The sequence below is a fragment of the Pistacia vera genome, unplaced genomic scaffold (genome assembly GCF_008641045.1).
Source record: "Pistacia vera cultivar Batoury unplaced genomic scaffold, PisVer_v2 Contig609, whole genome shotgun sequence".
NCBI classification, from domain to species: Eukaryota; Viridiplantae; Streptophyta; class Magnoliopsida; order Sapindales; family Anacardiaceae; genus Pistacia; species Pistacia vera.
In genome coordinates this window covers 474431-492019 of record NW_022196456.1, presented here as the reverse complement: position 1 = coordinate 492019, position 17589 = coordinate 474431, and the positions used below count along the sequence as shown (strand labels likewise).

Genomic DNA, 17589 nt, shown 5'->3' with positions numbered 1-17589 from the left:
AGAGTTGTCGAGGAACCGTTGAAGACTTATTAGTGAATCAAGAAAGTTGTCAAGGCCAGTCGTTGAAGACTTGTTGTTTTCAATTAATTGTTACCTTGATAAATCATCTTTATATTGTATTACATAAAATAATATTTTATTTTCATCCATTTAAAAAAGGGTTTAAGTAAAATTCTCATATTACCTCTATAAGGCACTGACTGTTGCTAAAAAGTAAGACAAACAAAACAAATATTATCAAATAATTATCGTGTCAAATCAATCAATTACTAAATTAGTCACGAGTGAGCTGTAAAAGCAGCACCAAGCCCAAGCTTACTGCAATTTTCAGTTTCATTTGAACTTTTGACTAAAGAAATCTTCAAAAGCTTTAAAATTTTATAGAAGGTTTTATGCAATTTTTAAAGGGGTTTTATATTATAGAGGTATCTGCTTCTAAGATCATTGGGGCATTTTACAGGATCACTTAAGCGAAAGCTGACATCGCTTAAGCGATCTTGAATTTGAGATGGAATAATCAAGTACAAAGACACGTGGCTTGGTGCTTAAGCAAAGTAGTCTATCGCTTAAGCAATCTTGACTATTGTACAGGATCGTAAGCGATAGATGACATCACTTAAACGATCTCTGAATTGAGAAGGAGCAAAAATACAAAGAAAATGGCTTTGGTCGCTTAAGCGACATAGTCTATCGCTTAAGTGATCCCGGCTTATCGGGATAGGATCCCTTAAGCGAGAGATGACATCACTTAAGCGATCTTGAATTGAGAAAAAAAGTCAGTATAAAAAAATGGCTTTGGGCGCTTAAGCGATTCACAACTTATTTGTACAGGATCGTAAGCGATCTTGAATTTGAAAAGGAACAGTCAAGTACAAAGAAAATTGTCTTGTTGCTTAAGCGATGTGTCTATCACTTAAGCGATCATGACTTATGTGTACAAGATCGCTTAAGTGAGATCTAACATCAATTAAGCGATCAAGGCTAATTTATTTTGTACTTAGAATAATTATTCTCAAATACACAATCGCTTAAGCAATTTTAGATCTCGCTTAAGCGATCCAATATAGATAAGCCATGATTGTTAAGCGATAGCCTACGTCGCTTAAGCGACCAAGGCCAATTTGCTTCTTTTCTCCTCAATCTTTTGATATTGTGTACATTTGAGTGAGAAAAAATATTCCGTATTATGGGTTAGCTCTATATTTAATCATAACATCCATATTTGTGAAAGGATAACGTTTCTACTAACGTGTCACACTAGTGTGCTATGATATTATCCATGTATCAAACGGTTGTATATCATATATCGTAGCTGTTATATTTTGATGTGTGAATGCCGCCGATTAAATTAACGTTAATAATTCTTACATGGCCTTAATATGTGTTGATGGAATTAGATTGTCAAATAATCCTTCTTAATTAGCCTTAATATGTGTTAATAATTGATGTCACTTAAGTAATCAAGGCTAATTTGCTTATTTTTCTCCGAATCTTATGAGTTGTGAACGTCCGAAGGTAACATTAATGTTACACTATGGGGTTGTCAAATAATCCAAAAAAAAAAAAAAAAAAAAAATGATCGCTTAAGCGATCTAGTGTATATAAGCATTCTTCGCTTAATCGATAACATAAATCGCTTAAACAACCAAGGCCAATTATTGTCAAAATCATCCTTAAGTGCACGATCGCTCAAGCGATGTCATCGCTTGCTTAAGCAATTCATATACGTAAGTCTTCATCGCTTAAGCGATACCATACATCGCTTAAGCGAGAAGTCCAACGCAGTATAAGATCATCCTCAAGTGCACGATTGCTAAACAATTTCAAGTCTCGCTTAACGATCTAATATATTAGCCTTCGGCGCTTAAGCGATACTCCATATTGCTTAAGCAATGAAGTCCAAGGCAGAATCAAGTCATCCCTAAATGCACGATCATTAAGCGATTCCAGGGCTTGCTTAAGCGATCCAGTATATTTAGCCTTCATCGCTTAAGCGATACAAACATCGCTTAAGTGATGAAGTCCAAGGCAGATCAAATCATCCCTAAGTGCATAATCGCTTAAGAGATTTTGAGTCTCGCTTAAGTGATCCAGTATATTTAGCCTTCGTTGTTTAAGCGATACCAACATCGCTTAAGCGATTCAGTCAAAGGTAGAATTAAGATAATCCCAAGTGCATAATCGTTTAAGCGATTCTAGGTCTCGCTTAAACGACCAGTATATTTAGCCTTTATCACTTAAGTGTAACTAGATATCGCTTAAGCGATCAAGTCCAAAGCAGAATCAAGATCATCCTCAAGTGCATGATCGCTTAAGCAATTTAGATCTCACTTAGGCGATCGTGCATTTTAGCCTTCGTCGCTTAAGCGATACACATCACTAAGCAAGCATGGCCAAGGCACTGTCAAAATATCCTAAAGTCCATGAGCGTAAGTGATGTCATATCTCGCTTAAATGATCTAGTATAGGATCACTTGATCGCTTAAGCAATATCATCCGTCGCTTAAGCGATCATGCCCAACACGTATTAATTTCATCTTTTCTCCTCAATTTGACAACCTATTTGCATCAACACATATTAATTTCATTAACAAGTCATAAATAAACCAAAGTCAAAAAGGGAAAGAAATACTGAATTGCTCATTTGTAAATCTAAATGTGTCAATTACATGAAAATACAACATTACACAAGAAATAAATGTCCTGAAGCAACCTAAAATAACAGCAACATCGACAGCCTCATCCCCCTCTTTATCACTGTCTTCAACCACTTCCCATCTTCCAAAATTATCCAGCACCCCTTCAGCATCAGCATCAAGCAGCACAGTAGCAGCAACCTCTTCGTCTCTTCTATAGCATTCTTCCAACATTATCCAACTTGGCTGGCAACAAAACATACATAACGTAATTTAATGCACCACAACCCAATTATCAATAGCTTGACGTCTAATAGCACCAACTAATCCAATTCAAGACAACCCAATATCCATATAAGAAATGCAATTCACATAAACTACAAAACTCTCAGTCAACTTCTTACCCGTTGATAACAACATCAACAATGACTTGGGTTAGGTTCTGGTCAGTCAAAAGGTTGACAATTTCCATGGCATGTCACAATCCTAACAGTCATCAGCAGAATTTGTATTAATAATGAAAACAACATATAATGAAAAAAACATTAGACTTGGCCGACAACACCAGCCAAGACCCAATGATCCATGCCCACAACATCACCAACAAACACAAAATAAAAGAAGTGCTACTCAAGAATTGGTACAGATTAGTGATCACAAGCATACCTTCCGTAGTAACTAAGGGATCTATATGCCGTGGAAGCACTCAAAGCCAAGCACTCCTGAAAGTATATCATTGTATCGTCGTTCAAGTATCCATGGAGTGGTGGTCAGTCGAACTCAATAAATTAGGCATATGCTCGTAACAAAACACTACATAGGACGAAAACATTAGTATTAGAATCAGCTTATAGAACAATTGAATTATGCAAGTTTTATACAAAATTTACCTCGCGTCATTTGCGGGATGGGAGCGCGCTTGTGTGGCCACTTTCCCGTTAATAGTTCATTATCCAGTGTCGAAACATCCTATTGTCTTGCAACAGCTACGAGAACAATGTACACAGCCACTGCATCTCTGTGTCTAACTGCCTCTCTCCTAACAAATATTCAGGTTTCAATCAAGGATTTGTAGCAAGCCCTCTAGTAGCCAAACGACGGTTATCAATCATATCCTTGATTTTCATAATGTAGTATACTCTTTCATGTTTGCCTAATTGTTGCCATATTGGGCCTTTCCCCCCGTACATACGCATATCCTTCATCAAAACGAAAATCAGCAAGGACACTGTCAAACTCCTTGCAGCCATCTTTTCTGCTTGCCCCCCTTGTTGCACTTACCATTGGCCTTTTTCATTAACATCTCATATTTACTTACTAGGTTTTGGCCAAAGGACACATCTGTGATGGCATACTGCAGATACAAAATATCACCATTAGTGCTATGTCGCAACCTTATAAGTGTCAAAACCTCATCAATATGATGTATCAAATCGAAACAACATGATAAATATCTATCAAACATCATAAAACTATTTTTCTTAAACAATCTTTTTTCTTTTTAACATATCGCTAAGTGATCTGTTAAAACAAAACAATGTTAAGCGACCTCCTAAAAAAAAAAAAATAGATGCTTAAACGATCCGTATACAATACATCATGGAACACATAAGTAAAATACAGGAAAATAACTCACTGAGTGAGCCATGTAAAACTTCTTTCAACTAGTATACTAGGAAATTTACTATGAAAAACATATGTACATATCATATGAAATAATGGGCCCAAATTTTTTTTTTTATTTAACATATAGTCCTATAAAATTATTCTGTACATAGCAAAATAAAATATACAAGAACTTGATAATGGTGAATAGTAATGCCATGTCTCTCCGCTTCTCGAAGTCCTCCGACTGTTTCTCACATATTCTGTAAAATAAGGAGAAAACGGGGTGAGCACTAATGGCTCAATAAGTAAATCCTTACTCTGACATCCCACAACTTACTCGTGAGTTCTTTCTTTACTCTATTCTTTTTTTCTTCATTCTCACTGTTTCTCTCTTTTTTTTTATTGTTTTTACTTCTCACAGTTCTTCCATTCTAACTTTCTTTGTCTTTCTTTCTATTTCTCTTATTCTTTTTATTCACCATTCTTTCTTTCTTATTCTCACTAACCATGATGGAAATCATGGTAACATGCATGGATGAGATGCACATGCGGTAATTCAAAGAAATGCATTTTTTTTTTTTGTTCTTTTCTTTTCTTATTCTGTTTCTTTTCTTTCTGCTTCCTCTTTCTTTTATTTCTTTCTTTTTGCTTGCTCATGCTTTTCATTTTATTTTCTTCTTTCCATTCTTTTATATTCTTTGCCGATCGGACTCGATTGATGCATGATTCGGAACCCTGGCCGGTGTGAGTGAGTACAGTCCTCATTAATACACTCTTGTGGACTGTACAAATCTTTCTTTTCTTAGGCCACTCAATTAAGGTGGCGTACATGTAGGAACTTCTTCTTGGTACAACCCTATCCACATACAATCTTACGGGCTGTACAAATTCTTCTTCTTCTTAGGCCTTCACTTAAGGGGGTGTGTATGGGGAATTTCTTCTTCTGTCACCCGCGGGTTTTCATCGCAATAACTGTTCTTTTTCTCTTAGCACTTTTCTTTTCTTCTTTCTCTTATTTCTTAAAATTCTTTATTCTTCTTTAAAGTTACATATGTAAATATAGAGTGGAGGTCATGCTTATAATTCTTTCTAGTGCAAACATGTAATGCAAATATGTAATGTTGCACAAAGTAAGGTTTTCTCTACTCATACATGCACTTCTCTTAGGCATTTCATCAAACAACATGCATGATACCCAAATACTTCTTTAGTAAATTTCTACTTCTTCTTCAACCATCCATTTTGGAGTAAAACTCCTCTATAATAAAGTTAAACCTTGTCAGGAAACACACTTCAAATTCACTCAAATTCTTTCTAAATTCAACCAAACTACACTTGGTCACCATAATATCAACTCCACTTTCATGGCTTAAATCAACTCATAAAAAGCATCTACTCATCAAACCTCTTTCAATAATCAATCTCAAAATTATAAGCATATACATGCATATAAAATCTCTACACAAATTGATTACTTGAAGCTTAGCTTGGGTTGGATTTACTTACCATGTGCTTGAGTAAGTCCACAAGAATCCCTCTATCTTTGGTAGACTTGTCTTTCTCTCAAACCCTAAGCATAAACTTTATAACAATTCAACACTTACACAAATCAATCTCATATTTATAACAAGAATCCTTACATTTTGATGCTTAGGATCAAATTCTATCAAAATCCAACAAAAAGACCTTAAATCTTCCTTGGGAATTTGATGAAAAGAGAGAGAAATGGAGAGTGGAAGTGGTCTAGGGGTTGAAAGAATGGAGAGGTTTGTAAAATAAACCTTACTATCTAAATAAATACACATTCTTTCCCATTTTGCCCTACACTTCTTGAAAATTCCATCTTGTACTTAATTCTTTACAAATACACCCCCACTTCCAATGCATTCTCTATGAAATTTTTTACTTTTCACTCCCCACTTTTCTTCACTTAGGTGTAGAATGGTCTTTATCCTATGGAAAAATCTCTAGAAACTTCCCAAGAAATTCAGCCAGCTCTTCGCCCCAATGAAAATTACAGAGCGTACGTTGCCGCGACTAGGCTTATTCTTCGCCCGGTGAAGTCTATATTCTCTAATTTCGCCAATCCTTCACCAAATTCAGGGCAACCAAGCATTATTCACAATATACAAACTTAACCAAGGACAAACGAACAACATAGGCCAATAAGCATATATAAATGACATACCTCAAAGTGGGCGTTACAAGCCATTTCCCATTGTCAACATCTTTTTAAACCACTCCTAGGGATAATCCCCGGTCTTGCACTTACACACACCATCACTTCCTTTCTCATTGTAATAGGCATAGATAGTTTTTTTCTTTTCCTTATCTATTGACTTGTACAAATCAACCTTTAACTCCTCTATTTTCACTTTCCCACTTCCTCTTCACCCTCCTTCCTTCACTATCCCACTTCCTCGCCTTCCTCCTCACCCTCTTCCATTCTACTTCCACCTCCTCTGCCTTCCTCCTTACCCTTTGCCATTTCACTTCTCCACTTTCATGGACTTCCTCATTTTTTCGTTCTTTCTTCTTTCCATACGTTACTGCCATGTAAGGAGATATTAAGTGCTTACTCTTTGCTCTCTCTTCTATGTTGAGGTTGCACTTCAACCACTTTAATACCCTATCAACTTTCTCCTCCACCTTTTCATCAAGTATTCTATCTTCTCAAACCTCTCATAAACAACGGTTATAAACTATCAAAGAGACGTTTACGAGGTACACACCTATTCTCTTGACGCCAGGAAATCGGTACTTGGGCACCAGTTTTGTCAATTGGGTAGAGGCGTACGAACCTCTTTTCCTCTCCTTCAAAGTCTAAAACACTCAATCATTAGACAAGAGGACAAAAACCTCGTGTTTATCAACAAAAAGAATTTACAGGTGATTTTGTCCGGCGATGTCTTCGTCGCCGCCGTCCCCTTCGCCTGCCGCGTCACCACCTCCGCCACCTCCCACCAACGGCACTGCTTCGCCTCCGTCTCCTTCTCCTCCCACTAACAGTACCGTTTCAGCGTCTCCACCGACCAACTCTACGTCTCCGGCGGCGAGTACTCCAACTAATGGATCGAATCCGGAGATTCCCGTCACGCTGCCGGCTCCTAATGGCCTGCCTCCTGGGGCGATTGCGGGGCTTGTGGTAGGGGTGGTGATAGGCGGTGCAATTGTTTTAGCTGCTGTGGGCATTTTCGTCCTTTTCTACAGAAGGAGAAAGCGGAAGCTTGCAGCTCAAAATCTTCCTCAACAGGGGCCCAAAAGTAATTTTACCTTATACAAATTCTAGTTGTTTATGTAAGAACTTATAATGCTGACTGTTGTTGTATAATTGAATGAAGGATCATTTAATGGTCATTAATAACTTTGTGATTTTTTATTATTTAGTAAATGCTGTTTTAATTATAGGTTTCTGGTTTGTTGAGTTCAATTTTAGGTGCTGGTTTAGAAGCTGCTGAGGTTTGAAATATTTAATTCGTTTTTGCTTTTGGTGTTTATTTGGTTTGTTTCAGCAATTTGTTTGTTTACTTCGGCTAAAATTAGAAGTACTTGAGAATAATAGAGTGGTGCTATGGAAGCATTGCTACTATCTCCTGCTTAATGGGAAGAGCTGAGTTGCTTGACCTTGATTTGTATTTGATTTTTTTTTTTTTTTTTTTTTTTTTCCAGTTGCTTTAGTTTTGCATTTATCAGTTAGGGTTTATGCTTTTGGTTGATTCATTGATGCCATTCGAATGCTGAACATGGCTTCATTTTGTATATTCTAAATTAACCTGATTTAATTTAAAATCTTTCACTTAAGTTATACTTACTGTATTGTGGCATTTAGTATAACCATGCCTGCTGATATTATTTTATGGTCTTCTAATTTTCCAGATGACTCTTCTTCTCCACCAACTGATTACAAAGGACCTATGCTGCCAAAGCCTACTCCACCCCCTGGCATTGCACCGACCCCAGTGCCTGTATCCACTGATGGCAAAGCTCCTTCAGCGAGTGGCAGTTTGGGTGCTGATAAACCTTTCCCACCGCCTTCCCCAGGTGTTAGTCCTGGAAGTTTGCAGAGCACATTTACTTATGAAGAGCTAAAGATGGCAACAGACAATTTCTCTAATGCAAACCTCCTTGGTCAGGGAGGCTTTGGATATGTCCATAAAGGAGTCCTTCCTAATGGGAAAGTGGTAGCAATCAAACAGCTCAAAGCTGGCAGTGGACAGGGGGAGCGTGAGTTTCAGGCAGAGGTTGAGATCATTAGTCGTGTCCATCATAGACATCTTGTGACTCTGGTTGGATACTGCATTTCTGGGGTCCATAGATTGCTTGTCTACGAGTTTGTTCCAAATAAAACCTTGGAATTTCATTTACATGGTTAGCGCTTTCTGTGATTAGGTTCTGTTGCTTTGATGAACAAGAAATTTTTTCACAAATTCCTAATTTTCTAATCTTTCAATTTTTCATCCTTTCAAAATTCTCCTGGTGCAATATTATAGCTATACCCGTTGCATGCAATTGAATTTATTAACTTAGTTTTCCTTATACGAAGTTCTTAAGAAACAAGCATAACTATTTCTACCAAAATAGAATGAAATTTATCAACTGTGATACTCTGGTCTCATCATAGTTGAATATCATTTTTAGGAGATGGAAGACCAACTATGGACTGGCCAACTAGAATGAAAATTGCTCTAGGGTCAGCCAGAGGATTGGCCTATCTGCATGAAGACTGTGAGTATTCTTTCAATACTAGTTTCTCATATTAAATTTTAAGCAAATTGTGATATTCAAGGTGTTGTTCTTGAAGATTCACTCTTTTTGAGACCAATTTATCTTCAGGTCAACCCAGGATTATACACCGTGATATAAAGTGTGCTAATATTCTTATTGACAATAGCTTTGAGGCAAAGGTACGATGATTAATAGGTTTGATGTTTTCCCATTATCATTGTAAGCTTTAAGATATATCATAAATGTGTAACAGTTTTCTCGATACTTGAACCATACCTGCAAAAATGTTCTTGACTGGTTGAAGCGCACTGGCCGTTGCACTATTAGGTTTTCTTCCCTTAAAAATTATTGGAACAAGCTCTTAAATTGAAGATAAACTTAGTTTTAGCTGCTATAGGATGTTTTTCTAAGATTCCTTAAACATTGCAAGTAGTAGACATTTTTATGGTGTGGTAAAAGCATGCTGGTTATTTCAGACTGCATGTGACTCTAGAAGTCACATTCATGTCAATGTTAGTGCTCCAATTCTAACCTGCTTTGATTGTAACATTATGTCGAATGAATTTACTTGTTTCTTTCACTCAGGTGGCTGATTTTGGACTTGCTAAGTATTCATTAGATACTGATACTCATGTCTCTACTCGAGTTATGGGAACTTTTGGGTAACATTTTGTTTCATTTGTGAATAACTACCTTGCTAGCATTCACCAAATACAATTACTTATATTGTCTTGAACCAATCCTCTCTGTCACCTCTCACGAACAATCACCAAAATGCAGTTACTTGGCTCCGGAGTATGCTGCATCTGGGAAGCTCACTGAAAAATCAGATGTCTTCTCCTTTGGGGTTCTGCTACTGGAGTTGATTACTGGGCTTCGGCCTTCTCACAGAAATCCTTCCTTTGATGATGATAGCATGGTTGACTGGGTATGTATTCTCTTAAATGAGCTCCAGTATGTTTAACAGGACTAAATCTATATTGTTGCAGGTCCTCTAGGAAATTCGTGGTCATAGATAGTCTGGAGAAATATTAAGGGGACAAGTCACTTATAAAACTTGGAAAATAATTAATAGTTGTGGCAGTGTCTTATTGCTGTTCATTATCAGGGATTTTGCTGATTCATTACTTTCACGGTCCATGATCAGTGGATAAATTTAGATAATGGCCTGTTAAGGCAGAATAAGTATGAACTTTTGCAGAAAGAGATTGAGTTTCCAACTGCATGTAACTCTGATAAGCACATGCAAATTTTCTCACTAGATAAAACCTTTGATGTCTTCTTATGCAATTTGGATGCCTTGATAATTATTTGTAGATGCTGTATTTCTATATGTACTGAGGATAAAATCTTGTACAAACAATGAAGTGAAACCTTTTCTACATATTCCATGGAACATGATGAAGGCTGGGGCCTTTCGTCTCTTAGTTGTAAAAGTTTATTCAGGAAAAATTACTGAAACCATTATGAATTTTAGGCAAAACCTTTGCTCGCTCAAGCTTTGGAAGAGGGCAACTTTGGGCCTCTTGTTGACCCAAAGTTGAAGGAGTATGACTCCACTGGAATGGCTCGAATGGTTGCTTGTGCTGCTGCTTCTGTCCATCATTCAGCAAGGCGTCGTCCACGAATGAGCCAGGTACTTTCACAAACTGCTTTAGCTCTAATTAAATAAGTTTCTCAAGCTTCTCTCAGTATAATCAAGTTATTTTTCATTTGTTACAGAGTAACCAATTTCACTTTCAGTCTCAATCTATTTCAAAGTCGGCAAGTTAACAAAATAATCAAATATTTGATTCCAATGACCAGTAGTTTGACAAATTGACTTTCATTAAAACCAAAACTGATTTTGGAATTGAATCGGAATATTGAACCCTATGCTGTCCTGTGACCCCTTTGCAACTCCCATATGAGCAGATAGTTCGAGCATTGGAAGGAAATATGCCTTTGGAAGATCTGAATGACGGAATCACACCGGGACACAGCTCTGTATATGGTTCATATGGAAGCTTAGAATATAACTCAATTAAATACAGGGAAGACATGAAGAAATCCAGGAAGGCGGCACTAGAAATATTAGACCTGGGTAGTAGTGAATTCAGTGAGCAGACGAGCGATGACGGTCCAAACCAATCTTGTTCAAGTACTGAAGGCCAGCAAACTACCCAAGAGATGGAACCGCAGAAAGCAGAGAAAGACACCAAGTTTGCTAATCGAAGCTCTTGACGGCGATTATCATTAGCTTGGTAAATCTCATTTTTACTGGTTCCCCTCCCATTTTGCATTGTTTGCGACATTTACATCCCACATATGAGAAAGTCTGAACCAATAACAAAATTGAGACATGTCTTCCATTGATTGGTGCAGTGCATAAAATTGGAAAAGGAAGAAAATATCAGTTTGGACAAGACGAACGCACTTTATTCACACGATATCAAAGTTTTTATACTCAGAACAACTCGGCTGAAATTGAATAGCTCAAACGATTCGATAGGGAAAATTCATTGTTTCTTGATTCGCAAATCCCAATTGACGCAGGCAGCTGTGGCATTTTGCGCTCTGAAATGAATAGTTGGAGAATGGGGAAAAGGCAATTTTTAAGTAGATCAATACTAGTATTATTTGTATATGAATAGAATGTTTAAAACTGGATTAGTTCCGCTGAGTAGCAATATATAAATGTGATAGAGATGATTATCTTCAGACAAATTAAATGTTGTAATGTATTACATTACATATGTACATTGTTTATGTATTGATTTGTGAAAAAAACAAAAAAAAAAAGCTAAGTTTATCGAGGGTATGCAATGATTTATCTATCTCAATATATCATTTTTAAATTTACATGTATGAATAGTGGAATATTAATTAATTTTAATCTACATATAAATTTATAATATTATTTAAAGTTAATTTATAATATTAATTAATTTTGAATCTACATATAAATTTATAATATTATTTTAAAGTTAATTTATAATTTACATGTAGAATATTAATTAATTTTAATCTACATATAAATTTATAATATTATTTAAAGTTAATTTAATTTTATAAAATAATATCTCTTAATCTTAATAACTAATACTTTTGATCAATGTTTTAAAACTTGGCTTGGCTTGACCGGTTTAATGGAGACTTGGAAGCTTCATCAGGTCAATTTACATTTTTTCTATTTACGCAAAACCCTAGAATTTCAGATGATGATTTGCGAATAATTAAAGGTCGGGATGTTGGGGCTTTTGAAGAGAAAGTGTCTGTGGGTGTAATGGTGGCGACGAAGTTGATTTTCGGTAAATAAATCGATTAGAAATCAAACAAAATTGGCAGGAAGAGGGGAGTAATTTTGGGGTAGGTTGTCGACGCTGACTTCGATGAGATCTAGCCTAGAATGCTGATGTCAGCGTCGGTGAGATCTGGTTGAAATCGAACCTATTTCAACCAAATCTTAGGTATATTTTAAGGGAAATTGGCTCAAGGGACGATTGGAGTTCCATTTGGGGTGTTTCTGCCGCCAACCAATCGTCGACTGATTTGTATTTGGGGTGTATTTACTAAATTTCAAACCTATATGGACTTCATTGTGATTTTTAAGGGTTAATTTTTTTGTCATCAGGTTTGACCGTCGATCAAACTGGTCAACTTGAGACTCGGCAACTTTACCGAGTTTCGGTTGAGTTTTAAACCACTCCTTTTGATTTGACATTTTTTCTCTCCATTCCTTATATCTCTTATTTTATTTTTTCTAAAATTTTAAATTAAAAAGATTATTTTTCCTCTCCTTAGAAAATGTTATAATAAGTTTAATTTATCATGTGAGGATATCAAATAGGTACAATTTATCATCTCCTTACCGATAGAGATATTTTTACTTGAACCTCACACACACACACACACACACACACACACACACACAAAATCCTAAGGCATAGACTGTATTATGGTCATTTTGAAGATGTAGAATTCCTTCATTTTGTAATATAAGAAGATTGTCCTACAGATGACTGCATTTGATTGGTGCTGAGTTAGATTATGAACATTTGACTGGATGTTATTGGTCATGGAATAGATTGATGAGTTGGATTTGATAGTAGATGTGGTGTAATGTAATTGACGTTTGTTATTAATGACAGATATTAATAATCTTATTGATTGTTGTTTGTTTTACATTGACAATAAATATTGTCATTTATATTCGGATAAATTTATGTGAATATAAGGATCTTATACGTTGTATGTTATATACGATAAATATTTTCATTTATCAAGAGATAAAACGATGAATGTCCTTTCACATTCACAATGACCCAAACATTCACGAGTAATGTTATATTTACACAATTCTTTTATACCATTTTCATTACATCATAATGTGGTATATGTCACGACCACATAAATTCTATTATAATATTAAAAATTTAAAATAATTAAAAATTTATGTGGTTGTGGCATATACCACATTATGATGTAACGAATATGGTGTAAAAGAGTGATGTAAATGTAATATTATTCAACATTCACATTCACATTCACATTCACGTTCATTTATAATTTCACATTAAATGTCTTCTCCAAGATTCCTCTTCCACTACCTCCACTCCTCCCCTTCACATCCAGGTCAACCTAAACGCTTCACATTCACATTATTAAATATCTACATGTTGCCTACCATACCATTTTAGTGGTAGGAAGGAGGAAAGATTCTAAGAGGGAAAGATGAAACGGCTGGTGGGACATGGTTGGCTTCTTCTAAACATAGTAAATTTGCTTTTCTTACTAATTTTAAGGAGATTCCACCAATCCCTCAAGCTAAGAGTACTAGAGTAGAGGAGACTTTCTTGTTTGTTTGTTGTAGGTACTTAAGCCATGTGTATAACAGTGTTTATGTGGCAAGCTCACCCACTTTACCCTTTTCTTTTACTACTCAACAGAGACGAGTATCACAGTTGGTAATTACTCATTTGAGAATCTGATATGATTTTTGGGTTGATTTTGTTGTTTGATTTGTGGGGCTGATGGTTGTTGATACGTGATTTTAACACCAACGAAACGCATGTGTGAAATGCTGAGCTAGCTCAAGAGACACATGTGAATGTAAGAGAAAATGAAAGTAAATGCAATGAGAACAATTTTTAAAGTGGTTCGGATGCCAAAGAAGCAAGTCCTATGTCCACTGATGTTTGTATTAATGATAGAGGTTAGGTCGTTTTAACGGACTGACTTACAAAATGATAGTACAAGAGAGAAAATACTATATATTATTGAGAGAGAGTAGCTAATCAAAAGTAGAATAAACGAATCCCCCAAATGAGAGAGGAGCCTTCAATTTATAGTGTGATGGATTAAAGTTATCATTACTGAATCTGTGAGTTGGTGTTCCTTTACGTCCCATTGCCCACCTTCCATAGTGATTTACGTAATTTGGTGCAAGAATTTGGACACGTGGAAGTTTTCTAGCTCTTGACTGGTCTGGCATGCATCCACTGTACTGACAGGAGCATGCTGCTCCTTTCCTCACGTGACTCGGCTGCGAGTATACCTATGCTCTGATTTTTGTATGCTGACTAGACCTTACGTCAGCCCTGTATTCTTTAGGCATAACAATGGTTATGTTATAGGAGCAGTTATTTGCAAATCATGTCATTGCTAGTGTCGGTTCAGTGGCCTTAGGCACTACTTTGTTTACCCCCTTGACACTATCAAATTACTTATCCAGGTAAGTTTGTTTGTTATTTCTATAAAATCAAAATCTATAAGTTGGTTTTTTTTTTCCTGATTGTGGAAAGTAGGTTGTTTCAAGCTCCGATAAGCAATTAATGGCAACATGTTTGTGTTTTTCATGAGTTGGCCTTCTTGGTGTTTAAATCGTTGGATCTAACTTTTGTGGCTATCGAAGAGCATCGAACGGTGATTAATTGAAGTAGACTTAAAAAGATTGAAAAAATAGGTAGATGTCAAACCAAATGGTTTGGCATAATATTTTAACAATTTACTATTTTCTTAGGGAGGAAAAACAAAATAAAAGAAGGGAAAAGTTAATAAGAGTAAGCAACATGTTTGTGTTTGTCATGAGTTGGTCTTATTGGTGTTTAAATTGTTGGATCTAACTTTTGTATCTATCGAGGAGCATCGAACAATGATTAATTAAAGTAGAATTAAGGATTGAAAAACAAAATCAAAAGTCACAGAAAATGACAAAGTTAAGTAAGAGTCAGAGTAGTGTAATAAAAGCTAGAGGGGATGGTCATTGGCGGAGGCAAGCAGCTGGACATAAAAACGTAGCAAAATCTCTTTAAAAGTGTATTTCCTTAACTTTATTTATTATAATAAAATTGATCCCAGTTTCAATGTAAAATATTTTATTGAAGTTGCAGTGATTAAATGTACAAATTTTTCTGAAGAAGGCTTGGGCGTCGGGCCTATCAGATAATCATAATTAAAAAGAATAATGATTTTGTCAGCTTTACAAACTGAATTGGACGGCTGAGATGGCGTTTTAAATGTAAAATCTCGAAAATGAGCTAGAAGTTTATGGCAGTTAAAAGGGTCTACCTACTTATTAAACATATGTTTTGTTTTTTTAGATAATTGTCGAATCATTCATCTTAATTTACAGTCTATGGCTTTTTAGAATGAAGTTTGTTACTTTTTCTGTTGTGGAAAGTAGGTTGGTTCAAGCTCCGGTAAACAATTAACAGCAACTCAGGCTTTGCATAGACTACGAATTAAACTAAAGAAGATAGTCAGATGATTCGACTTCTGATTAACGGCAACCCAGGCTTTGCATAGACTGTAAACTAAACTAAAGAAGATAATCAAATACCAAACCAAATGGTTTGGCATCTGACTATGCTCTTTACATGAATACTGAACCATTCATTTTAATTTAGTGTCTACGGCTTTTTAGAATTAAAAATAGAAGAAGATGACCATAGGGAGCTCGTGATTGTTGAACGCGAACTCTAAAGTGGGATTCAAGGAGAATAGGAGATACAGAGCCTTCCACATGAGATAGGTAACTCTCGGTAAGTTTGTTCGTTATTTCTATGAAATCAAAATCTACATGTTTGTTACTTTTTCTATTGTGGAAATCAGGTTGGTTCAAGCTTTGCATAGACTGTAAATTAAATTCAAGAAAATAGTCATATGCTAAACAAAATGGTTCGGCAGAATATTTTATGAATTTATTGGTCTCTTAAGGAGGAAAAGTAGAAAAGGATGCCGAACCAAATGGTTTGGAAAAATATTTTATTAATTTATTGTTTTCTTACAGGGTCTTCAGGAGAGATTAGAAAGAAATGCAAGATGGTCAATTAAAATATTATACACTACTTCCATTGATGTACCATGAATGTTTAGTGTATGTGGTTTGATGAGATCATATTTTGAATAATCCTGTACTAAAGGATAGTTTAAGTGTGTAATGATAAAACAAAGAGTTTGTGATCAATCACGATATAATGCTCTATTTATTATCAGGCTCATTAATTTATGATGAACAAATGATATATCATTTGACTAAAATAAAATTAATGATATATCATTAATTTTTGATAATAGAGACAGATTAAGTTTGTTGTGGTTTTTGTTATCCTGAAGCATGACCTATTTGATTGTGTTTTCTTAATTGTTAGAAAGACTAATGGTTTAACACAAGGGATAATATTATTAAAATATAGTGCGAAATGAAGATGTTTTTACTTTTTAGGCTATGGTTCGGCACAACATACATCAATATAGTGGTTCGACAGCTTATTTAATATTTATTTGATACTTGATAATGAACCACATACATCAAATTGTGAACTATTAACAATTAATTTTGGCTGATGAGCTTAAAACACATCAATATGGATTATACACATTATGGTTTGGCAACACCATTCATAATATGTTGAACAATATTGCAAAAAAATTTGTTCAGCATCTCCCAACAAATCGTGCAATTCAATTTATGGTTGTAGCCTTCTTATGAACCACATACATCAAAATTTTAAAGAGCTAATTATGACTCGCCAGCACAATTATCAAATAAATATTTGAAGATGTGTTTTAAATAGTTAGTTTTAACTTTTTGGGCAAATTAACCCGATTTTCAAGCAAAAACAGTCGGACTGTTGGTTCAGCATTAAAACTTTGTAAGGAACACCGATTCAAATAATATTAATTATACAATTTAATATCACTTATTTGGATTAAATAGGTACACATTGACATATAATATTTATATTTATATTTAATTTTTATTCTTAATTTCTTTATTATTTATTACTTTAATTATTAATTGAACATTAAATTAAATACTATCACAAATATTTTCTAATCTATACTATTTATATTGTATAATTTCTAATTATGTCAATATAATTAACATAATTAGAAGGTTTAGCAGATTATTTCTAACCTATAATGCATGTATCTCTATACTAGATATCACTCAATTGAAATATTCAATTATTCAAACAAACATAGTGTCAAAGCCACTTCCATATGCAACTTGCGCAACATGCATGCCTTTCACCTCGTTTAAATATATACTTTGGTCCTTCCCAAAACTCAATTTCTGATTTCAAAAAATAATATCACGTTCAATTTACGACTTCTTTGTAAGATTTTTGTTGGG

The 17589-nt window shown here is 35.1% G+C and overlaps 1 protein-coding gene across 2 annotated transcripts; it reads left to right on the top strand.

Annotated features, from left to right (window-relative positions):
- The first annotated feature begins 7094 nt into the window (after positions 1-7094).
- Positions 7095-11703, top strand: LOC116110617 (proline-rich receptor-like protein kinase PERK15). 2 transcript variants are annotated; one of them, XM_031396838.1, is made up of 10 exons: positions 7095-7191; positions 7240-7507; positions 8121-8612; positions 8883-8969; positions 9078-9148; positions 9555-9631; positions 9750-9897; positions 10447-10605; positions 10884-11212; positions 11334-11702. In XM_031396838.1, exons 1-9 carry the CDS (start codon positions 7150-7152, stop codon positions 11190-11192), a joined length of 1653 nt encoding a protein of 550 aa, XP_031252698.1. In that variant the 5' UTR covers positions 7095-7149; the 3' UTR covers positions 11193-11212; positions 11334-11702. The 2 variants fall into 2 exon arrangements, with proteins under 2 accessions (XP_031252698.1, XP_031252697.1); XM_031396837.1 differs by having other exon boundaries at positions 7095-7507; positions 11334-11703.
- Positions 11704-17589: the final 5886 nt, after the last annotated feature.

Excerpts from the sequence above, each read along its gene's own strand:
- LOC116110617 (XM_031396837.1), top strand. The coding sequence starts at position 7,150 with ATGTCTTCGTCGCCGCCGTCCCCTTCGCCTGCCGCGTCACCACCTCCG. Across the intron at positions 7,508-8,120 it reads TCCTCAACAGGGGCCCAAAA|ATGACTCTTCTTCTCCACCA; the intron begins GTAATTTTACCT and ends CTAATTTTCCAG. Across the intron at positions 9,632-9,749 it reads CGAGTTATGGGAACTTTTGG|TTACTTGGCTCCGGAGTATG; the intron begins GTAACATTTTGT and ends ACCAAAATGCAG.